The following is a 25,566-nucleotide window of genomic DNA, read 5'->3' as shown; positions in this document are numbered from 1 at the left end:
CAAATAATATATCCAGAATATCCAGTATTTGAATGCATATCCCACACCAAAATCCATGTACTTAATCATTCTGCTTCACCATCAATTAAACAGAAAAGAAAAAAAAAGAAGAAAAGAAAAGAGAAAAGAAAAAGTAAAAGAAAAAGACAGGCAGACTAAATCCTGTAGGACTCTCCTGACCTTGGTATTAACCACTTCACATTCGTAAACATCTGAAGCAATTGTTTAGGCTTACAGTCAAGAAAGCCCATCCCTCTGGACCCAGGTCTCCCCATGAGGCCTCAGGTGCCCCAAGTGGCACCCCTTGACATCTCTAAGGCTCCTGGCATGCAGAGAGGGATACCTCAGCCAGGAGATATCAACCAAGCCACCAGTCTTTCTACTTCATCCCTCATCCTCACTAGACATCTTCCCTGGGGGCTCTAGATCACACACAGAGCAAAACAAACCTGTCATCACACTCCACATGCCCTTGAACTCTTCATCTGATTCACCCCACAAGAGTTTCCCAGTTTCAAATCAAATCAAGTTATTCATACTCAGCCTTCTTAGCTCAACTTAATAGAAGATAAAGGCAGATGACCTGTGGTGTAGAGCGTGGGCACTATGTGACAGCTTAACCACTTCCTCACTCCATGGGCTTGAACAAGTCTCCCTGCCCCTCTGAAGCATAGTTTTCTGATTACAAAGATGGGGCTAATCATATCAGTGGATTGCTATAAAGAATACAGGCAGGAAAAGCTGTGAAGAAACTCTGCAAATCCTTAAGTTATACAGTGAAATTAATTGTTATTATTAAAAGTTATTATTATATATGATTAATTACAGGCATTTTGTATCTAAGCTCCTCCTTTTTATAGACGGTGGCCTTGGAATGAAGAGCTCTTTCTATATGGTGTATCTTTCCTTAAACAAGTAAAGCTTTCTAGTTCGATGGGTGGACCATTAGAATGCAAAATGTAGTAAATGAACTGAGCCCCCTCTACTGAGGCCCTCTTTGAGAATCATGATAAAATCTAAACTAATTCTAGGCAGGAAAGTCAACAGCAAACACATTGTGATGAAGCAGGCAAGGAAGAGACAAGATAAAAGGAATCACTATTAACAAATTCCCCAAACCAAATCCACACTGTAGTATCCACACATAAAGATGCTCTCACCGAGAACAGAAACAACGCGGTGCTATCCTAGGAAGACAATTACTTTTTTCTACATATGATTTTATAAGCCAAAGCTTTAGTTTCTAAAGATCTTCCAAAATATTCCTATTGCATCCTCAAATACAGAGACTGCCTCATTTCCTGCAAATTGTTTTTCTAATTCTGTTCAAAAATATCAACTTCATTAAGACTTTAAAGATTTAATCCTGAGTTATGGCTTGATGAGATCTCTGTGGGATGAAAGAAATCAAGAGATCACAGTACCTGCTATTTTAAAATGTTCTAACAATGGAAACTTAATTTGTTGATGAGAATGCATTGTTTTAGAGAAAATAGGATTAAAAAAAGACATACAAAATATCAGTTTAAACCTTCCGGTGGGTTTCTGAAGAGAAAATCTTCTCTTTTTTTAAAATTTTTTTTTAGCAGACATCAAGCCAAAAATCATTTAATTAGGCTGATTTTGTAGTTGAGACAGGAGTCAAACTTTTAAAAAAGAAAATGCAATAAAAGTACTTGCTGTAAATGTAAAATATCCTGTCATATGAAACTATTCTTGATCTATATATTGACCAAAAGTATTTCAATTTATAAAAATCTAATTTATGTTCCACAGATCCCATGATTAAGCACTATTTCCCCTTTCTAATCAATTTTCTTGTTGAAGTTTCTATTTTCTGTAATGTTTTCTTCATCTGTGTAAAAGGATGTATTTGATAGTAAAATGTTGAATGAGTGTGCTATTAAATTCTATGCATCTACCAAAACAAGTCGGAAGGATACTGAAATATTTTGAATAAACACAATTTTTCGAATAGCAGAAATAAGGACTCAAAAATAAGACAAATGAAAGGCAACAAAATTTAGTGAAAATGATAACCACTTACTTGATTCATTTTATCCACTCAGTGAAAATATACAATGTCATTTTCAAACGGGAGGGGATTATAACAACAAATACTTAAGACATGAAAAATACCTAATGTTTTCTAGATGAGGAATTTTTCCTGATTGCTGACTTTTTTAATGCTCTGGTTTAAGGGAAGGAGTTAAATGAAATAAAAAAATAATAAAATTTAAAAATCACTTCAAATACGTAGATTAAGGCTTTTCTCCTTACTCTATACCTTCCAGAGGGCTCTCATTTGAAAACTTAGAGAGTGATATAGATGACCTCCAAGATTCATTGCCTCTCCAGCGTTCAGAAAGTCAACAAACATTTTCCCCTTCTTGATTGTAAATGCTATCCATGACCTGCAGTAACTTTTGAGTCAAAACATAAATGTTTTGGGAGTCTACCATCTGTCCAGGTGTTTCTACTCAAAAGTAGAACAAATGTTATAAATGAATAAGCTATGTAATTCCCATGGATGTACTAAAGCCTCAATGTACCAAATCGTCACCTAAGCAAAAATTTTAGGAGGCCTGGCTCATATAGGTATTTGACTCATAAATAATGACTTAAATAATAACATAAGAGTGCTCCTTTCCTAGTTAAAAGGTACACAAACAGAGATATTCTAAAGGCTTTTTTATGGTTCAATGACCTCAGTCAACTTGCCAGTTCAAGGTCTACAACATCTCATTTCCTAAGAGCCACAATACATACAGTGCTTAAAGGGCTAAGTATTCCTGTGCTGTCTATATGTGTTCACTAATGGATTCATTGTATAATGCATGTTAACTCCTGTATTCTGCACTCTTCATGTACTAATTACAAAATGACAAGAATAATAATAAAGAAAAACAGCAGCAGCAAGCCCTAATGGTAAAAATAAAGGCAAAATCTACACAACTATTTCCCCTTTAATAGAGAACACCTAGTTTTTGTTATACTGCTTCTCTCAGTGTTGTGTTGTGAACAGCATGGGCAAGAAAAATCAACTGGATCTAGTTCCAGTCTCAATGTTGCCACAATCTAGCTACGTAACGTTTCATAGACCACCAACGTGCTCTGATGCTAGGATTTTCATCTAAGTAAGGATTGTGTTGTACAACCCCAGGACAAGCCATCACATTGTGCTCCCGGGATGGCATTATTAAGCATCTGATGTGCACTATGGCCCTGGAATTGGATGATGTGAGGTCCTGTTCTGTTACTTCTCGTTTTAATTGGCAATATCATGATTTTAAAATCTGAAAACTCTGCCATATAATTTCAGTATTCCCGCTGTGTTTATAAAGTTTCAACCTTATACATATCAGAATCTGGTGAACTACGACAAGAAAGTGAGAGACACACAATATGTCAGCCCTGAAATCAGAAATACAAATGTGGCCTTTCTCATCCAAGATTGGACTTACTTTCACTGTCTCAGCCTCATTCCCTTGGAACATCTGGTCAATGAAACCTGTGTCTCAATAACAGAAGTTCAGAGTGGGAATTCTTTATCAGGACAAGATATTCCATTTCACCTCTTGATTACCATTTGTGACTCGGTTTATAGTTCATAAGGATATGACTTAGAAGGGCAAGTGATTTGAAGAATAACTCAAATATTAAGTGAAGGTAACATCAAATGCTTATAAAACAGACTCCCTCAAATAGCTTTTTTTCTTGGTGTTTAGCAACTTCCTCCCAATCCAGTAAAAGAATCTCCCTGGAATTGAGATGTGGAAGGTGCTATCTCTCTATAAATAGGCTCATCCCATGCTATGTGAATCATGGTTGCTGACAGCAAATCAACAGACTAATTATTTGGCTTTGTTAGTAACGATAATAGCACGCTATCATCTTTCCAAATCTTTTTCCGCACCCCACACTCCATTCTTCTAAGCTAAGCTGCAGACTAAACTGAAGTCCATGGTGTACAGACACATGCATGTGGGCCTTGCACTGGGCATGTCTAAACAGGATCTGTCATCTCTCTGCCAGATTATTACCGTGAGACTTTAGCTAAAGGAAGTCACCAGCCAGGATCCTCTCTGCCAAGATTTGCACTAAGTAAATGAAAAACAGAAGCAGATTAAATAAACACTGAAGAAAACAATAAACTCAGCAATTCCCTCAAATTCTATTTTCTAATGAGATGCCAAGGAAAGGGCCACAGGAAGCAATTTCCCCACGTAAAAATTCAGCCATGCAAGTTGTTCATCTCCAAATCAACTTCCACAAGGATCAGGTGAGTTTAGCTTATCCATTCACAAATATCATCCACCCATCACATTTACTGCCTTGTTTAGAATTGACGAGGCTGAGTAGAATCTATTCACAAGCATCATTTATTTATCCCAACTAGAGTACGAGAATGTATTTCAAAGACGGAACTGTAAGAGTCACACTGAATTCAGAGCCTTGAAGTTCCTTGTAGACCACATAAGCCCTCAGAGAAGACGACCCCCAAATGATCCTTGCACGACAATACAAATGATTTTATTTTCCCCTAATATGAATTATATACTCTATAAATATAGAACTCTGTTTTCATATAAATCTTCAGTTTATGAAACCAACAGTCTATATTAACTGTATGTAAAACAACAGATTTTAGTACTTCTCGCCTTGGGATCATAACCTTTTTGTTTACTCCTGAAATTTACTATTTAATCAATATCACAGGATAAGAAAATGAGTTCACCGTGGAGTGAATCATGCCATGCAAATCTATGGGAGAAATGGAAATGAGATGGCTTCCTCACAAGACTTAATCCTGAATTTCTAAACTAATTCCGAGCCCCGCTGTCCAGACTTTCCAAATGTTTTCCTCATCCCCCATGACCCTAGCCCACGTGCTTCATTTCTGGAACCCAGGAGAACATCACCTTCAGAGTTGCAAAGATGCTACCCTGAACCAGTCAACTGATCACAGAGCAAGCTTTCTTTCCAGAATGCAATCAATTCCTTTCAGTTGTCTACACTAAGAGGAGAGTATCTGCGGCTTGCAAATGACAGGGCAGGCCACACCCTGAGGATCTACAAAGTCTGGTGTAAGCACAGATCTGGGCAATTCGGCATGAATTCTCTCAAGCCGGCCTGGTTTAAGCTGGGAGTAAGCACTCTGAAAATCAAGGTCTCCAATTTCCCTTTGATTATAAAGATCCATCAAAGACCAACAACCATTTGAGTTTAGGGACAAAGGGAATCAACTTCAGAAAGGCCTTAACAAGAAAAATCTCTAAGAAGTCTAAAGTTTTCTTCACATTACCTTGGGCCAGACTGCAGATACTATGTTATTTCCTTAATGTCCCAAAAGAAAGTGTGAGTGTGCAAAGGGTGGGGGCAATGAGGCAGGAAAGTTAATGAGCAGAACCCTGGGAAGCTAGGAGAATAAGAGAAAGGTCTGTGTAGAAGGAAGTGGAAGGGTATGTGGGAAAGTGGGGAGGTGAGAACCGATCGGAATGTCTGATGGATGCAAAATCGTGTGCTGCTGGAGGAAGAGTTAGAAAAAGAATACATTTAAGTTCACCTGCTGTCTAAGTGTCTGTGTCCAGAACTATGGTAAATGTTATGGGAGGCATAGGGAAGAAGGTTTATGTATCTTTAGGTTCTCAGCAGGCAGTGTCGGCGCTGGATATGCGGATGGATGGATGAGAGAGAGAAAGAGAGAGAGAATATGGATGAATGAGATGGTAACTGCCCTCGGGGATTCGACGGGGGACCAGGAACATCTATACATGTAGCTTTCCTCCTAGTCAACCCGTGGATTCTTCAAGATATAAAGTGTTTTCCAGAATATGGGACAAGAAGCTATTAACTGACAGACGGTGATGGAAAGAGAGACGTCTGGAAATTAGGGGCGCGGTGGGGGGGGGAGGCCAGAATGGCACAGGAGGATCCTGGCTCCCTTCCGTGGGTGCCCCCAGGTGCTCTGCCTAGGGGGGAGTGGGGTGTCAGCTCTGGGGAGCCCACTGCTTGGGCATCTACTGACCTGGTCTCCGCCTCACGGGCCTCTTGCGGCCGCTGCAGAAGCGCACTTTGCTGAATACCCCGAGGACGTGCCTTTCGCACAGGGAGCGCCCGTCTTTGCTGGGGCTGGAGCGGCGCTTGGAGGCCGACACCCGGTCGCTGTTGGACTCCCTCGCCTGTCGCTTCTGCCGGATCAAGGAGCTGGCTATCGCCGCAGCCATAGCTGCTCAGCGCGGGCCCCAGGTCCCGGGCTCCACTGCGCCCCCGGGATCGCGCTCCCCCCGGGCGAGGGCAGGACCTCGGCGGGCGGCCTGGGGGACAGGGCAGGCGCGGGGAGGCAGTGCTAATACTTGAGGAGGCTGCAGTACCGAAAACCCGACGCCCACAAGGTTAGTCAGAGTCTGGGCAGTGGCGACAAAATGTGTGAAAATCCAGATGTAAACTTCCCCGACCGCTGGCAGCGGGGGCGGGGCGGTCCCAGGCCTTCCAGGTCACTAGACTCTCGCACCCCAAACTTGCACCCCGAGGCGATCGGCGTCCGCGGGGCGGCGGGGAGTTTGGTGACACTGCGTTCAGAGTACCAGATGGAAGGGGAGGAAGGATGTCCAAAACAACAAGCCGTGGCCCCGTCGGAGAGGCGCAAGCGTTGCAAGGTGTCCAAAGTATATCTACACATCCATACATATAAAACCCGGTTACAAAGCAGAGTCTGGACCGAGGCGGGCAGCGTGCCCCCGGTAGAAAATACTAAAAAGTGAATAAAACGTTCCTTTAGAAAACGAGCCACCAACCGCCAGAGAGAAGGAGAGGAAGGCAGCAATTTAACTCCCTGCGGCCCGCAGGTCTGGAGGCTAGGAGGTCCGTCCCGGCGGGGTGAGGTCTACGGAATGCATCGCGCCGGCCGCGGGAGTTCTGGATTCCGAGAGCGCCAAGTGCGAGCCCGGGAGCCCGAGTCGGGGTAGGGGCGCGGGGCGGGGACAGCTGTTTCCAGCTGCGGCGCGCGCGCCTCCCGGCCAGCAGCGCTGCGAAGAGAGCGGGAGGCGAGGGAGGGGGAGGGCGGGAGGGGACGGGGAAAGAGGGAGGGACGGAGGGAGGGAGATCCCCGGGGGCCAAGCACCCCTCGGGGAGGAGGAACCCGCGGGAGGCGAGCGCCGGGATGGCTGCGCGGGGTCCCGAGAGCGGGCGCTCTCGCTCTTTCTGCTCGCTTTCTGGCACAAGACGGGCACAGTTGGTGATTATTTAGGGAATCCTAAATCTGGAATGACTCAGTAGTTTAAATAAGCCCCCTCAAAAGGCAGCGATGCCGAAGGTGTCCTCTCCAGCTCGGCGCCCACACGCCTTAAGTGGAGCTCCCCGCCATGGCCCGCCCGGGGCCGCCGCACCGAGCCGGTGTCCGCACAGGCTCCGAGGGAGCGAGGGAGGCGGGAGGGAGGGGGCGCCCTGGCGGGCTCGGGATCAGGTCATCGCCGCGGCGCCCGGGCCCCCCAGGCTCGCGCGGCCCGGCAGTCCGCAGCTCGCAGGCAGCAGGTCGGATGGGGATCACCCGCCGGACGCTCCCGCGCAGCCCATCCCGGCCGAGGGAGGAAGTGACCGGCGCGCTGCGAACCCCCGCGCGTCGGCTCGGGCGGGGCGGGGGCTGGCTGCGGGCGACGTCGCCTCCAGGCGGCTGCGGCTCCCGGCCGGAGCTGCCCACCGCGGTCTGGCGCCAGGAGCGCAGGCGGGGGCCCCTAGGCCGCCCGGGGCGACGGCGGGAGGCGGGCGAGCGCGCCCCCCGGGGCCGGACGCAGACTCGGGGGCCGGGGCCAGGGAGCGGGTGCGGGCGGCCGCCAACTCGCCCAACTTGCCGCGCGCCGCGGGCTAGTGGGGCGCCCCCCGGCCGCCGCGCCGCCGCCTCCTCGGGCCCCCGAGGGGGCGCTCGGGGCGGAGTCCCATTCGCGGGCTGAGGCTTGGGGCGCGCCGAGCCTCGCCGCCTCCCCGGCGCCGCCGCTGCCGCCGCCCAGCCGGTTCGCTCTGCTGGAGCGCTGGCTCCGCAGGACAACTCCAGGCGGGGCCACGGCCACGGCCACGGCCACGGAGGGTGGGACGACGCAAGGGCGGCCGCTGGAGTACCTCGGGCACTGCTCGCCCACCCGCCGGGGGGCTCGCGGACGCCCCGGTGGGGCCGGGGGGGGGGGGGGGGGGGGCGGGCTCTCGGAGCGCCGGGAAGCGCGGCGCGCTCGGGTCCTCCTCCCCTCCCTGGGCTCCGAGACTCGCTTCTCCTCCCTCCCTCCCGTCACCCCTCTCCCCCTTCTCCGTCTTCCGTCTCTCCCCTTTTCTCGTCTCTACGCAATCCTACGTGATTGAGGTTTGGATGAGAAATTCTCAGAGGCAGAGTGAAGGAACTGCAGCTCCGGTCTGGTCGGTCCCATCCCTCCCCCAAGAGAAAACACAGCCACCGACCGGTTAAAGGACCCTGAGTCCACAAAGAAGGGGTTAGGGGAGGAGGGGCTGAGGGAAAGCAGTGCACCCCCTCTTCCATAAACTGCAGCACGTAGAATAATTCTCTGTTTAGGAGGGAAGGCGGTGGACACGAGATAAAGTAACAATGGCCTTTTGGGCCCTCATGTTGGGCCCCACCTAAAGCTCATTTTGGAACAAAGTGCTTCTGCATCCTTGAAACCCAGTTTTCTTGGTTCTATCCAGAAAGCTGCAAAGAAGCTCGCATCCTTAAAAAAAAAAAAAAGAAAAAAAAATGAGGGATCCAGTGAGCACCCAGCACAGCGAGAAGACAGTTGTGGACAAAGGGAGTCAAAAACCAGCTCTGGAGTGCAGTCAGGTCTCCAGGATGCTTGTGAGCACAGATAGATGTTAACAGAAAACTCAGCAGAGAAGGTCTTGTCAACCAAGATGAAATACAGCATGAGAGATTTTGGAAACGTAAGGGAGTAACCACCTTCCATTCCCGCTAAGGTCTGGAGGTGGCTATTAGTTTTACTTTCAATCTCTCTTCAACTCATCTTCAAATATCCCTAACCCTTCCCCTTCAGTCTGTCCACTACGCATTGAGGGTCGTGCCAGAGGATTAAATGGATGCTTTCCAACAGAAACAAGTGCATCTTCGAAACACCCGAACAGAGGGTGAGGAACATGCAGGCCCTGGAAGCTACTAAAAATGGATATGGCACCCAGAGGACGGGTCCCAAGAACTCACATCCCAAGATGTGGGCACAAACCTCGCAGAAATTTGCTTGGGCCATGAGAAGGGTTGAGGCCTCTGAGGCCGTTTAGACTGAGCACTGTGTCAAACAACCGTGCTGTATCTGGGGGCATGGATATTCTGTGCTGCTTCTGGAAATAACACAGGCAGACCGGGGCTTATGGGGAAGATGGCTAGGAGGAGGATCAAATCGACAAGGCCCCCCCTCGAGAATCCCAGTTGTCAATGGGCGAACACAATCCCCTATAGCAGCTCAATAAGATTGAATAAGGACAGTGAACTTGGGGTTCTAACAATACAGAACAAGACAGGGGAAAAAGATACACACACACACACACACACACACACACACACACACACACCCCTAATCTCCCAAAGTGAACTCAATACATTTTAAAAAATGGATAGGACAAAGGAAATTACTTAACATCAGTTGGTAGCACCAATTAAGGAAATGTTTGCAATTCACAGATAAAATCATTTTCCTCCCTTGGCTACCAGAAGATTTGTCTCATCCTTGAGGAAGGCAGGCACAGATAGTACTGGCTGTTTGGGGGCTCCTTGCCTTCTGCGGTTCAACACCCAAAAAGGAAAAGGTCAGCTAAGGTGAGGACTACAGCGAGATGGGCAAGAGAGGGGTGTGTAGTGAGTCCCTGAGGAAATCATAGCTAAACCTGGAGTTTCTTATCCTCAAAATGGGAATAATCATTCCCATCTACCTCACAGAACTGAATATGTATGCGTAAGCATTTTGAAAACTGGAAAATGCCAAATGAGTGAAAGAGATGATGACTGTTTATTTTTTTTTTTTTTAAAGAAAATGCATGATATTCTTCTGAGATGCTTTTTAAAAATGCAGATCCCGGATGGTTTCTCAGAACATGAAGCAGACATCTCTGAGTAGAGACCAGGAATTTGAGTTTTTAACAACTTTTTCATGTGCCAAAGTTTGAGAGTTTTATTCACACACACACACACAATGTAGGTAATACTAGAAGGAAGAAATCTACTCAAGCCTCCAAATCTAGCACTTTCTCTAGAATCGCAGTCCTCCATTAGCCCCCCCCACCCCCACCCAAAAGCCGGGGATGAGGATTTGTGTTCTTTAATCATTGAGCGTGTTGGGTTTTTACCCTCCTGTAGGTTTATGTGAAGTGAAGATACTTTGACGCAGAAGGTAACCAATGTCGTGGTACCGGACAGAAGAGGGTGATGGACAGGAGATGTGCAAGCAGACGACACTTGTTTGGAGTTCTCCTCTCTGTCCTGACATCCCAGCATCAAGCCAGGCATTTAAGGAACAAAATAAAAACAACACATGTGGGCTTTCTGAGAGGGACACTATTCCTGTCTTTAGATCTCTATTAAAAGAATGTGGTGTTTTCGAGTCCATTAAACAACAAAGACCCCACTTTTCTTCTTGCATTTCTGCAGCTGTTGTCAGAGTGTGTTTTAGCTGCTTAGCCCTGTATGTCATGCTGAACATTGTCTACTTTATTTACTCCATTTCCTCAATGAGAAAAAGATACAGTCCAGGGGCTTTTGAGAAGATATATCTAGGACCTATGCACACAGCTATTTGGCCTGGAAGCAATACTTAAGTGAGTTTTTTGATATCTAGAAATTCAGAACTTTCCTACCTGGGCCACAAAATGTCAGAAACCTTCCTCCATGGAAGGAAGTATTTGGGCGGCAGGAATGAGATTTAATCAGCCCACTGATGATTTCAGTGAAACAATCGGGTTTTTTAGAGGGCGATATCTCAGAAATAACAATGCCTTGACTTTATGCTATCTTTCTTTGGACAAGTGGAGAATTTTCCTTTACAATTCTGAAGACATTAGGTGGAAGAAGTTTTAATTACTTTGGAGAAAGTTGCCAGATACACATTGAAAGAATAGTTATGGAGTTGTCTGTATGCTTCTGACCTCCACTCAAGCAAAGAAAGCATGGACAGTCTTACTCATCTCCATGTTTTAAAAGGAAAAAACACAGAGTGTTAAAAAAAACCTTTCTCTTATAAATAAGCAAAGCCTTCTAACTCCCACATCAAACTATTACGACCATCATAGTCATTCACTTGAAACCTTTAACTGAGCACAGAGTACATCCAAGGCTCTGTTTCGGTTACCAAGGAGAACTCTGTACGCCTCTACATTCTCCCTGCCCTCAACAAGCTTGCAGTACATGTGAGCATAATCTTATTTGACTCTTAATCACCTATTAGCTGGATGCTACTCGACCAGTTATTCAATCTCTCTCAACCACATCTGCAAAACTGGTCAGGGATTATGACACTAGCAATTATCTATTTAACTGGGCCGCCACAAGGCTCAAAGATGTGATCATAATGCAAAGTATTAGAATGAGCATGCTGTCATTAAAATATCCATTTAAATCAAGTCCCTTCTATAAAACCCAGACTTCCCAAAACAAGAAAACATACCTTGTGATTCATACACATCATCATTCACTCCTGGACATAATGTATTTAACAAAGGCTGGATCTACTTGAAATGAATGATTAACCTTGACATTGTAATGGCAAACAAAATTTTCATTAGTGGAATATTGTCAATGTCCTTGTCTGTTAGGAACACAATGGAATGTAGCTCTGCTCATACATCATTCTGCTCTGAGATCAGGCCCCTGACTCCAAGTTTGGTGATTATGAGCTCACTGGGCTCTGACACAGCAAGCTTTATGGGCAAAAGAAGACCTTTGCTCCATGAATTTTATCCCACGAGGTAGCTGTACTTCCATTTCCTTTTGCTTTTCTCTGTCAGATTGTCGGTGAAGATAGGTTGCAATATAAACAATTATTTTCCAATAATGTGCGAATCCCTTTACACATCAAATTTATTTGTGGTTCTTTATTCAAGAGTTCAGCCAAATCTCTGCATGTTACATGTTTGTCTGGTTTTGGTCATTTCTCAAAATAAGAAAGACAATAGATTTAACTCTTCTTTATGCCATAAAGTAAGAGTGGTATCCTTAGTGTCCCAGTAGAGAAATTGTCAGTGTTTTGAAGAATGTCTGTTTTGATAAGAAATATAAAACTAATGTGAGCCAATACTAAGCACCCTGCACAGTTCTAAGCACACCACAATTATCAACACATTGAATCCTTGTAACAACTCTATGGGGTAGGTTCTGTCTTTATCCTCATTTTATAAATGAAGAATCTGGGGCACAAAGAGGCTCCGTTGCTTAATCAAGGTCACCCAGCTAAGATTTGGTAAAGTTCAAATGTAACCCATGAAATGTATTTCCAGAGCTTCCCTTTTATCTTCTGTGTTACACTGGACGTCAATAAAAATAAGATAACATGCATAATTATAATAATCATGTAATAAAATTAACAAAATAAGAATGTGACTATCATTTGCATTTAGATAGTCTTTTACTGCTTAGAAATCATCTTCCCATGTATTATCTCAATGAGACCCCCAACAACCTGCAGGGGAAGTTAAGGGCATAATAAAAACCTAATTTTACAGACAAACTAAGACTTGAATAAGTGATGAAATCTCCCAAGGTCACACAACAGATTTGTGAAGATCTAGGAGTTTAATCTAGGCCTTCTGATCTCAATGTCTCTCACGTCCTAACTAAGATCACAGAAAAAAAAATGGGAATGTTAAATCTCCTTTCAACCACCAATCTCTAGTACTCACTAGCAGGGTTTCACATCTTATAAATGACTTTCAAGAAATCATTCGACATTGGAGAGGAAGGGACCCAAGAGTCCCAAATCTTCTCTTTCTGCAGCTTGTATTTCTCTCTGGCTTCAGGAGCTAAGGGGGTGATGTTCCCACCCTTAGGCATGAAAGGATACCCTTCAGTCTGAGAGTGTGACTTTCTCCTTTGTACAGTAATTCAGGTTGAGCTTCATAAGAAACTGAAGGAAAACTAAATAAAAATAGGAATTGGAGAAATTTATAAGAAGATAAATTTATATTCCTTCCAGTCTTATTCCTAAAAAGTTTTCATTAGTTTGGCTTGAACCTCATGGTTGGCACTTGGTTATTTTCCTTCCTAGCTGGATTGAGGATGTTAGAAAGCCTGCCTCCATTGACTCATCACCATTTTAGCCCTTTCCTAATATCCACTGTCACTGATCCAGTGATATCTCTTCCTTCTAGAAAGAAAATGTAGCTAGAAGATCCCCATGAGAATACAAAGCCCATAAGGATAAGGAGATTGTTTGGTTTACTTTCTTATCTCCATTGCCTAAAAGAGTATTTAGTATATAGCAGATGGTCAATAAATTCTGGAATAAATTCATCAATGAAGTAATTAATCATCCCCCTATCCATTTTAAGTAAAAAATTAAACATTTATTCTTGTCCCAAGAAACAAACTCAGTTAACTCAGGGGTAGCTTCCACATGTCCAAGTTGATCGTTTTTCTTTATCAATACCCTTTACAGCTATCTGCCTAAGTTCAGTCCATCTATTAAAATCTGATAGCCTAAGAGGGAACATGGTACCTTACCTAGATTCCTGCCCTGTGCAACCCCTATCCCCTATATTTAGGTCTATAGTTTTAGTTCTGTTCTCTTTCTCTCATTCTCTCTCTCTCTCTTTCTCTCTCTCTCCCTCCTTCTCTCTCCCCCCGTGTCTCTTTAACACACACACACACACACACACACACACACACACACACTCACTCACAGAAGAGAAGGAATATAACAAGAAAAAAGAGACCATAGACATCAGATAAATTAAGTAGTCAATTTTTAAACTCTCAGAATATGATCAAAATGACTTTAAAATGGCTTGACAATCCTAATATCCATGCTGCCAGCCAGCCATCTTTACTGAGCTGCGTTCTTCATGGGCCATTCCTAGTTGCTCTCATTTCTAATTTTAGATCCCAAATTTTCAAGGAATGGATCTTGTTGAAATAGCAGTCTCTTATAGCACCCAGCATATGATTGACATTCAAACTGCATTATTAAAATTGTAACAAATTCATATTTTTGTCCAGCGTATGCACTTAGCACTGGGCGCTGTGAAAATAATGATTAGTGAAACATTCCACTGGTTCTGTGCTCATGGGTGTTTGATACTGAGTATGACTTTATTGGAAATAGCTGAAATATATAAAGTGGCTAGGGAAAACTGTCAGGAGATCAAATGAGACTTTGGACAAGGTGACCAGTAAGGTCATTTCCTGTCCTAAGTTTTTAGAATTCTCTAAAAATAAAATGTAAAGTAGAAAGAGTATGTAATTTAGAGTAAATAATTTGTCCTTGCATGAAGCTACTTAGTCTGCCTAAACCTAAGTTTATTTGCCTATAAAATGACTACTATACAGGACCTAGATTAATTAAAATGATATTTTGAAAAAATAGCACTAAGTTTTAAAACAAAGAAAAATATGAATGAGTAAATGAATGAATGGATGAATGATTCATGGGTGAATCAATGGGTAGATGGAAGGATGGATGAAATATAGCATCTTTCATCAAAATTCTCGATGTTCACATTTTAGGATAAGCAAAATTGCTCAAAAAAAGTAAAAAATATCTAGCAAGCTTCCTTTCAGAATACTGGGAAGGCAAATAAGAAAGTGTTCAAGAATTCCAGAGTAGTAAATGAAAGAATTTAGTAAACTTCTAAGTCATCCACTTAAAAATGTTTTTCACATAAAACTATCCCCTGTGCCTAATGTTGCACACTAATCCAGCATATGCAACATAAAATCAAGGGGACACTGGTATACATGATTGTGTGTTTATGAAATCTAAGCCAGGATGGATGGATGGATGGATGGATGGGTGGATGGATGGATGGATGGATAGATAGATAGATAGATAGATAGATAGATAGATAGATAGATAGATGATAGACAGAGGTAAATACACATTTCAGTATTCAGCTACCTAGAAAAGGATAAGATTATTGTCTAAGGATTTTTTAAACAGTATTTAAAACAAGAAGAAGCAATAATATTTTTGTAATGTTTTGGACAGGACACTGGTATTCAAACTTCTAGTGTTAGATAGAAGAGATCTCATGAGGTCATTAGCCTATTCTAGATAATGTACAAATATTACAATCAGCTGGAAACTCTAAGAAAAGAGACTTCTTTAAAAGTAAGCTAGAACGTGGTCTCTGGTTGGTTGAATATGCTAAGAACACAATAAAGGAAAAGAGATCCATTCCTTTCTCCTCATTTTGACAGTTTCTTTCTCTCATCTCTGAAAAGGGACAAGACAAGGAAATAGCCAAGCTGGCCTTTAAAAGAGAAACATTTTAACATTTAACATATACTGAGGACAAAGGTCATGGAAAGAATGCTGACTTCATGATAAAATAACTGGATTTCATTATTAAAAAATATTCCAAGTATGATCTATATAGATTAGAAATAGAATTTGGGGTGCACCTGGGTAGCATCTGACTCTTGATCTCAGTTCAGGTCATGATCTTGGCTCAGGTGATGATCTCACAGGTTTATGCTATTCTGCCCTGCATCAGGCTCTGTGCTGTCAGTGCAGAGCCAGCTTGGGATTCTCTCTCTCCCTCTCTCTCTGCCCCTCACTGCACTCATGCATGCCTGTGCACCTGCTCTCTCTCTCCCTTCCTCTCTCTGTATCTCTCTCTCTCCCTCTCAAAATAAATAAACGTTTAAAAGAATAGGAATAGAATTTTGCAAAGGGAATCATCATTTACATTTTCTGTTCTTGTAAGGATCTAGTACTTTGACTAGAGTAGATACTCTGAATTGCATGCTGATTTAATTTTAACTTGAAAATAATAAATGTTCAGGATAAATAAGGATAGTCTCAAATTTTACCTTAAAGAAAACGTTAGGGATACTTTTATTAGTAGTGATATCACCTTGATCTCAGACAGCATGATTTAAGTAGTAACTATAATAATAAAAAAAGAAACAAATATCTGAAAACTATAGTAGAAAACACATGGTCTTAATATGGAAGTATGTTTCCCTTATCCCCTTTGTACATCTAGCACAGACATTGAACTACTGTTTTTCTGATGATATTATCTTGATAAAATCCTAGGGGAAAACCACACCATTCTCCTGAAGGGAAGGGTTATTCTCCAAAGTGAGTAGAAAGTCATACTTTCAGGCAGCAGATTAAACAAACAAAACAAAACAAAAAGAAACAGCTGGGCCTAAGAAGTTGCATTTAAAGCTCCAGGAAGAAGGTATGCCTCTCTTTCCTGCCTCTGGATTTTGAGAAATCCATCCAGGCTTAATGTTGTTCTGTCAAAGGAAGAGATATCTACCAAATAGAATCAGGCCAGAAACTATACAGGAATACAATCTCATAGCGTGTCCTAAATATTGGTCTGGAGCTGTGGATTCCAGAGAGCAAATCATATCAAGGTATCTTATTGTTCGTTGCAAATTACTCTCCATGTTGTGATTTCCTCTATTATACACTGGCCTTCAGTAAAGTCTTATATGAACCCTTTTTCATTTAGTCAAGCAGTCATTAGGTTTTCCTTACAGAGTCCTTCTTAATTTCAGGAAAATCTTATGGCTTTTAGTCTGAACCCTCCAAAAACATCAGCTGAAAACTATGATCAAGGTATAGGTTAAAAGTGTTTGAAGGAAAGGAAGAACAACATAGGAAAGAGAAGGGAAACTAAAAGTTTTCAGGCACCTGTAATGCACCAGGCAGAGTGCTGGGCTCTATACAGGTTATATTACTTAATCCTCATCATAATCCTGTGAGGTCAACATTATTATCCACATGTACAATGAGAATACTGAAGGCCAGCAATGTTAATTAATTGTCTGAAGTATGGGTCCAGTCAAGAATTGAAATCCAGTTTAGCTGACTCCAAATCCAAGGTTTTCTTCCTGATGGTTTTAGACGATGAATCCACACTCTGAATTAATAAAGAAACCATTTATACCCCTGAAGTGTTAAAAAAAAGTTAAGATAACCCATGAATTAAGGCCACTCAGAATCTAAGTCAGAGGTATCCAGACTATTTGTTTACTGATGATCATGGCCTCATTTGAAGCTCTAGCTTAATAACGAGAGCCTGGGAAAGAAAAAATTAGGAAAATGATGCCTATCTTCAAGTGTCTAAAAGAGTTCTTCTTGGAAAAAAAGAAACAGGTATCCTGTGTATCCAGAGGCAAACTTGGATTCAGTTAAGCAGTTATTTATAAGAAAGTGCAGACCAGCCCTGAAACAGACGGCTTCACAAAATGGGGAAGTGAGCTTTCCGTCATGAGAGACATTCAAGTCAAGAGCAATACCTCAGGAGGAGAGCTCAAGAGCTGAGATGTACATGATATAAAATAGTTACAGTCAGCATTGCTGGGGTAGACAATGAACCAAAATCACTATAGGCTGCATCCAAGGCAAAACTTGGCAAGCCTTTCTTTTAAGGAAGTAAAAAGGTAAGGATGAATAAATGGTAACACGATTGTTAATTAAAAAAAAAAAATGATGGTAGAATGGAGCAAGATGCAAGATTCAAGGAGCCCGGGAAAGTATATCAAGATAACTGTATGAAGAAAGCACAGGGCTAGCATTTCTTTTTTATGGTTTATTAATATGGCATAGTGGATGAAGGGGGGTGGTCATTAAGAGTTCTTCTTAATGAACAGTTGCAAGGTTAAATGAGCATGTTCCAATGAACTATATTGTTCTAGAGTGAGAAAAAGAAAACATGAGCCTATTAAAATGTAAGTGAGGAAAGCTTCCCAGGAAAGGTTAATGTCAAAGCCCCTAGGGTGTTATTAAAAATGATAGTGGATTCTGTAGAGGATGGTTGTGGGTCCTTCTCCATTCCTGCGTAGGAAAGATCCCATTTGAGGTAAGAGACTTTAAAGGAACCCAAAGCTAATAGCTTAAAGGTGAACAGAGAACTAAAGGGAAATGATCAGGAAGGCAAAGAATAGTATTAGGGACTCTAGTAAGGTTCCCTGCACAGAAAGTCTTTTGTAGGTAAACTGTTAGGGTCATAATGAAGAATGTGGGAAGCAAATAGTTACACTGGCCTCCGGTTGCCATTGTCTGCTACAAGACCTACCATTTCTACTATCAGTAATCGTAGAGAAATCTGGAGATGCAATTTATGGTAGAAAGAAGGACATATTTAAATCTATGTACACATTCACAGATTTTAATATAGTATCTTTGATTTCATTTTTTAGAAAGAAAAAGGAGAATCACAACTCTGGAAAACTCAAAACCAATTTGAGAAAACTTAGTATAAACTGAGAAAAATTCCTACAAAATGATTTCTCAACTCAACATTCCAAAACACAAGAAGGAAGATGGGGAGAGACAGTAGATGGTGGATCGACAGTTGTCATATTTGTGAAGTTAGGGATTTTGAAAGGCAACCATCTTGTTACTTGATTTGGCCACTTTTAACTTATTCTACACATGGTATTATCTTCAAAATTGGGGAATAAGCATGAGTCCTGCTAGCTGACATTTTTGAGAAGAGAATTGTGTGACCATGGAAAGGTCATTTACCCTCTTTATATCAGTTTACTCATCTGTAAAATGAGAAATTTAAAAAAGAATAACAGATGATCTTCATGTCTTGATTCTTCTAATGGAAGATTACTTTTGGAAGGATCCTGGAACCAGGAGTGATGTTTAATTTCAGGGGTTCTAAGCAACAAGAAAAATAGTATATAATCTAAAGTACCAGATATTGTCAACGTGACCACTTACTGTAGAAAAGAAAAGGATACTAGTACCTGTAGCGAAGACTGTCATGATAATAAATGACCCCAAGCCCAATGATATTCTCGGAAGCTGCCAAATTCTCCCAGTTTGGGTGCAAACTTGGTTGCTCTGTCTCTCAGTGGGTGGAAGTGGAGGAAAAATGAGAAATGATGAAGCGTTCTGTTACTTGTGAGAATGGCACAAACCAAAATAAAGCTATTCTCATCACAGTCGGACTTCAGAAGTAGTTTTTTTCCCCTTCTTGTATGCCATGTCTATATAGATCTAGAAATTTTAGATGACTTCTAATAAGCAGCTTTGTAATAATTCAGAAAGAAAAAAAAAGAGCGAATTCTACAGTGATGAGAGTCAACAGAAGCAATATGTTCTAATAGGCTTACTCCTAGCCTGACCTGAAATCTCATTCTCATGCTGTTTGCTCAATATGGGACCTTGGACAAATTAGTTCTCCTCTCTATGTACCTATTTTCCCATTCTTAGAATGAGATTAACCAGCTGATTCCTGAGGTCCCTTCTCTCTCTAAAATTCTGTGGCTCTAATTATAATGCTCACCACATCATATTACTTGTACAAAGCAAATGAGGATACTCCCTTTATCTTCCAAAGTAACTTCAGGGGGGTTAACTGAAACGAAAAGAGTGATTGGTTATCCTTCACCCCTCAACTATGGCTAGATGCCCTCAGTCCCCAGAAGAACTAAACCTGACTGGTTATCTTTTACCACAAAGCATTTCTCTATACCTCCGATAATTACAGCAAATACTTTTTTTAGTGCTAAGTCTAAGCATTTTATATGGATCAATTATTTAGTTTCATAACAACCCCATGAAGTAGGTATTCCTATTCTCAACAAGGAAACAGAAACAAAAATGTTAAGCAACTCTAGCTAAGGTTGTACTGCCAGTAAAGAGAATGGCCAGGATTTGAACACAAGAAGTCTGGACACCCTCTTACTAACATATTGGTCCCCTCCCAGGTATGTGGTGCTGGTGGTGGTGAGGGAGAAGGAAGGGGTGACTTTCTGATGATAGTGCTGGTTGTGGCAGCTCTTCTTTATTGTCCCATATGTAAAGGAAAAAGGTACTTGGCAGGGTGGGAAAGCCAGATATGAAAAATGCTCTCAACTAGGAAAGGTTGGAAGCAGGCCCATGCTTTCCCCTTCTAAATAAGCTCAGTATACATGAATTGAGAGATCTGCTTGAGACAAAGTCATGCCCCATCTTATGATTTAAGTGTTATTGAAGCATGCAACCCTCATAATTATCCTGTGGGATAAGCATGATAGATAGGATTATTATTCTAGATTACAGGAAACATTGAAAGAGGAGTAAATTCAAGCAGTCAAGTTGATAGCTAATTTGTGAAGAAAGCAGGGTTTACATAAATCAGTTGCCTTCCAAAGGGGTGTCCTCTCCACTCGACCACATTGGTTCTATGGACCCTTTCTAGCTCTCACATGGGGCTCTGATCCATGGAGCAAATCTTCCTCTCTCTTTCCTTCCATTATTGCTCAGTCCAGAAATTCACCACAGAGGATGCCGGGAGGTCTGAGCTTGCTCAGAATGCCTTACCATGATTTGTGGGATGGCTGCCTTTGTGGGCAGAACACCAACCATCCGCTATCACACTGCTGTCCTACAATCAGAAGGTAATTCTCAATACTGACATCCCCCTCAGTTTATAATCCTAGCTGAGCCCTGTAATAGCACAGCATCTCACTTCCACTGCCTTGAAAATTGTGAGCAAGACTGACTCTGCTTTTTGGAGCAGAATCAGGCCTGAATGTGTGTCTCGCTAATTTTCTTCTTTGTTGGAGTTGCATAATCTGTGTAATTAAACTGTGTATGGCTTTGCTAACCAATTCTTCCAGAGCCAGTGTAAGACTTAAAAAGAATCATACTGGCAGTATCCATAAAATACCGACCTCTGATTTTCTTTTCAGAGCCTTCAGTCTTAGGAAGCCACTGTATAAGTATGTATCTAAAAGAGCAACTTAATGCAGTATTAAGTCACTAAATTCCGGGGGTTTGCATTTTAATGCATAACTGCTGTAGGCCTATTGAGAGAGCCCTGGCAAACAGCTTAACCTTTTTGTTCCTTAGGACCACTTGGAAAATGAAAATAGTAGACTTTTATTACAAAGATTTATATAGAATAACTGAACATAGGAACAGGAATGGAAGGGACCCTAAGAATCATCCAGACCAATGACCTCATTTGAAAGATTTTGAAATTGGAGACTGAGAAAGATGTAGCGTAGCTTAGGTCACAGAGCTGCCAGAGGCTTAACGTGAAATACAGTGCAGGCTTCCCGATTCTAAGATCCCTGGTCTCCCCAGTAGAAGACTTAATTTTTCACCTGAAGACCATATTTTAGGCTTTCTTTTAAAAGAAGACAATAAAAAGGGATATGTATAGCATACTTCCGATTCAATCCTCACAACTACTCAGTAAGTTATTTATTTATTTATTAGTATCCTATGTCTGTTTTACATAGACATATGCAGACGATCGGGCTGCTGAGGGTGTGGGCCACGGTTAAATTCATGATTAACGATGGCATTTAGGCTCCATCTGTGCTCTTACTTTGAAATTCTTTATTTCCTTCTTTGGACCTTTCCTCACCCTCCGCCCATTTAAACTTACCTCTTGGGCACGATCAAAAGACTTATAAAATCTTCATAAAGGAGTGCTAATGGTTTCCCCCAGATGCCCCCAACTAGCGTGCAAGGTCGGGATTTTCTTTCTCTGTCATCTACCTCACTGCCCATGTCCCCTCATCCTCTTCATCCAACATCTACTTTTCAAACAAAACAGGATTCCTTAGCATCATAGGAATTTCTCTTACTGGTTGATTGCATAGGATAAAAGACTCATGATACTCTTTGTAATCGTACAATTATTAAAATACAGAATTCTTTGTGATGCTAATGAGAATTTTCTTCACCAGGTAGTACTGTTTGCAAAATATCTGGTGCAGCCGGCCAAGAATACACGTGAGCTGAAAGGCGGGACAGTACCCTTGCCTCAGGGTCTTCTCTGCCAGGTAATTTCGTGGCCGGCACTGCCTTTAATATATGTATTGGATGTTGTAGCATCTGATAGTCACATAAATAACTTCCTTAATTAGTTCACCCCCTGTGCTTCTTTGGATTCAACGATTAGATTAAATGCAAAATTTGCAAATCATTGTTGGAGCATTCATTAGCCTGCAAGTCATCTTTACAAACAACCATAGCTTGGGGAAAAATTGGTGAAGACATGAATTTGCCTATGTCCTAAACATATGTAGTTTGACTCACATATCAGGAGAGTCTGTAAATGGCTGTCTTTGTTCTCTATTACAAGTCACCTCCAGCGTGTGTGTGTGAGTGTGTGTGTGTGTCTATATATATATCCGTATGTGTATTTTGTGTATATATAATTATAAATTTATGTACATGTAACTTTTTAAATGTTTATTTATTTATTTTTGAGAGAGAGAGAGCACAAGTAGGGGAGTGGTGGAAAGTAAGAGGTAGTCACAGAATCCTAAGCAGGTTCCAGGCTCTGAGCTAGCTGTCAGCACAAAGACCAACATGGGGCTCAAACCCACGAACCAGGCTCAAACCCACGAACCATGAGATCATGACCTGACCCAAAGTTGGATACTCAACCAATTGAGACACCTGGGGGATTCCTGTATATGTAACTCTTAATGCTAAGGTGAGAGCTCTAGGGAAGGGCTGAAATGTGATCTATGGCCAAGGCCATTACCAAAGTATTTATTTTTGTTTTTTTCTACATCTATCTACACCTCTATTTTTGTCTACCACACATTTTATCTGTCCCTAGGTCCCTCAGTCACTGGGCACTTAACTACAAGCCAAACTGCTTAGCACATGGGAGACACAGAGAAAATAAAACATTGTTTATTCCCTCGGAGAACTTACTGTCTAGTGGATAAATCTGCCATCCTGTGAACTGACAGAATGAAACACATGCCAATGAGAGGCAAGCTCTGTGCTAAGATGAACCTCACTCTTCCCAACTGGAAGAGACATTCAAGGTCTTGTTAGGGAGAGTGATGGAATTCTCACTCAGGGATAAATGGGATGTGGCCTCCCAGAAAAGGGGCCAAAAAAAGACCTTCCAAACAGAGAAAAGAGAAAAGCATGAAGGTGTCTAACATCAGTTACATTAGGCTGTAAAGTCCTCTCACACAGGGACTTGATGTATCTTGTGCATCGTTAAAGTTCATATGCCAAGCTCATGATTAACGAAACTAAACTGATCAGGGGCGCCCGGGTGGCTGAGTAGGTTGGGCATCCAACTTCAGCTCAGGTCATGATCTTTCCATTCATGAGTTTGAGCCCTGCATCGGCCTCTGTGCTGATACTCAGAGCCTGGAGCCCGCTTCAGATTCTGGGTCCCCTTCTGTCTCCATCCCACCGCTGCTTGTGCTCTGTTTCTGTCTTTCAAAAATGAATAAACATTTAAAAAATTTAAAAAATAAACTAAACTGATCAAACAAAACAATAACTGAATGAACAGCATTTGAAGAGTGTTAGTAGTTCATTGGGTTCAAAGATTCAGCTATGTGGAGACATATTGTAGAAATCAGTTTCTAAAGAAAGTTTGGCGACATGTTGCTGGAGAACAGAAAGTATTGCTATGGAATTTGTGCCTCACCTTGAAAGCAGTAGAAAGCTGTGAAGTCTCTAAAAGTGACCCTGATACAATTTAACCAATAAAATTCTATATTATTGCATCTTTTAGTAAAAGCAATTGGGATAAATGTGGTACAAGAGAGTTCATAGTGATCAGATTAAATTCATAACATTAAAATTAAATTGCATTAAACTCAAATTCAATATGTAGAAATTATATGAGGATGGAAGTGTCTTACTACTTTCTTACATGGATATAAATTAGCATAAAAAGCACATGAGACAGGGCATTGGAGCCAGAGGGTGTCATTAAGGTACAAACTTGCAGTGTGTCTGGAACTTAAAATAAAAAAGCACATGAGACAAAGCTCTAAGAGACTAAGTTTGAAGGTGTTACACACACTCTCCCTAAATGTTATTGAAAAGTCCTGGGTGGCCAGGTAAGTATAAAAGCAGGTAAAAACATCCACAGGCTTTCTCAGTCACATATGAAAAAGAGCACAGGACTAGCAGTGTAAGACCTGGATTTTGTATGACCTCTATCATCACCCTGCCTTAAGGCCCTGGGCTTTTCTTCCCCTTTCTGGGCCCCAGTCCTCTCATCTATAAAAGAAAGTGGTAGACCGGGAACCTCCATAGTCTGCTTGGAAAATATCTCCTTCTGAGGAAAAAAAAAATAGATCTCTTCTTTGTTCATTTAAAGTGAACAAATAAAAGTGTAAAATAAAAGATAAGGCAGGAATCTACAGAGGTGATATGGTCTGAAAGTTTGTGTCCCCCCCAGATGGATATTATGAAACCTAATGCCCAATGTGGTGGTGTTTGGGGGTGTTGACTTTGGGTGCTGATTCTAAAAGACACCCCAGAGGGCTTCCTAGTCCCTTCCCTCTGCCATGTGAGGTTATAGTTAGAAGGCACCACTATGAACTAGACACCAGGCTCTCACCTGACATCAAATGTGCTGGCACCTTGAACTTAGACTTCTCAGCTCCCAACTGTAAGAAGTAAATTTTCATTGTTTATAAGTTACCCAGTTATGAGCTATGGTATTTTTGTTACTTCATCACAAATGGACTAAGACAACTGAAAATATAATAGACTTCAAATTTAGAGATCTTTGTAGCTACTCCAACGGTATTTCATTTTACCCCAGAGATGATCCCATTTCAGAGGATGGCATATAGAGTAGTATTCCTTGTTAACAGCCTAAATTATTTAAGAATTGTAGAAGACAAAAAGTGTAATACAAAGGAAAGCTGGTAACACCCCAGTAACTATATTGAGAGCTGGAAAGACAGTGTACACATTTACTTTTATCTTTTGCTTTATTTGAGAGACAATTACATAAGTATTAGGATTCAAAAGGAGCAAATATCTAAGGAGTAGGAGACAGTCTGACTTATAATCAGAATCCTGATTTTAAATTTAAATTCTTTAAATAGCTATAGAACCTTAGGTTAATTACTTTTAGTCTGGTAGTCATCTTAGAAATGGGAATAAAAATACTAATATTATTTTGAAGAATAAGCGAGAAAAGCATGGCTCATGTCATTTAGTATGTTCAGAATAAATCATAGCTATTTTTATTATGGTGTGATCACCTTGAACTTTCTAATAACATTTGTAGAGAGTCATAAGAGTAGGTGTGGGTAAGTGTTAACATTTTTGCATAAAAATGTGGTAGTGTCTAACCGTCTCTAGGTGTCAATAAACACAAAAACACAAATAATATTTTAAATAAGCATGGGAATTTTAACCTATAATTTGGGTGATCTGGATGGAAAGAGAAACACAATCCAAGGTTAATTCTAATCAATATGGTGGACATTTCCTTCATCTGGGAGAGAAATATGAATAAGAGTATAGTAGTTTTCAGATCATTTCAATGAGCCCTTCAATAGTATGTGCTTGTGAAAAAAGGAATAAGCATCATATTGAGAAAAAAAATTGGAGAGGAGACACTGAGCCGTTCTTAAAAACTGTACTCGCTGGTACAGTCTTCACAAAGCAT

At 41.7% G+C, this 25,566-nt stretch overlaps 1 protein-coding gene across 3 annotated transcripts in view; it reads right to left on the bottom strand.

Moving 5' to 3' along the window:
- FGF12 (fibroblast growth factor 12) overlaps nucleotides 1–25,566 on the bottom strand; it is a 573,044-nt gene that overhangs the window by 267,752 nt on the left and 279,726 nt on the right. The window contains exon 1 of one of the 3 annotated variants that reach the window (XM_039221705.1): nucleotides 6,029–6,863. The exons of the other annotated variants lie outside the window; for them this stretch is intronic. Coding sequence (XP_039077636.1) covers nucleotides 6,029–6,227 — 199 coding nt within the window. The 5' untranslated portion in view covers nucleotides 6,228–6,863. Of the gene's footprint in view, nucleotides 1–6,028; nucleotides 6,864–25,566 lie in introns of those variants that run through there. 3 annotated transcript variants of the gene reach the window in all.

Source organism: Hyaena hyaena, unplaced genomic scaffold (assembly GCF_003009895.1).
Source record: "Hyaena hyaena isolate Hyena2069 unplaced genomic scaffold, ASM300989v1 scaffold_999, whole genome shotgun sequence".
Lineage (NCBI taxonomy): Eukaryota > Metazoa > Chordata > Mammalia > Carnivora > Hyaenidae > Hyaena > Hyaena hyaena.
This window is presented reverse-complemented; position numbering and strand designations above follow the sequence as displayed.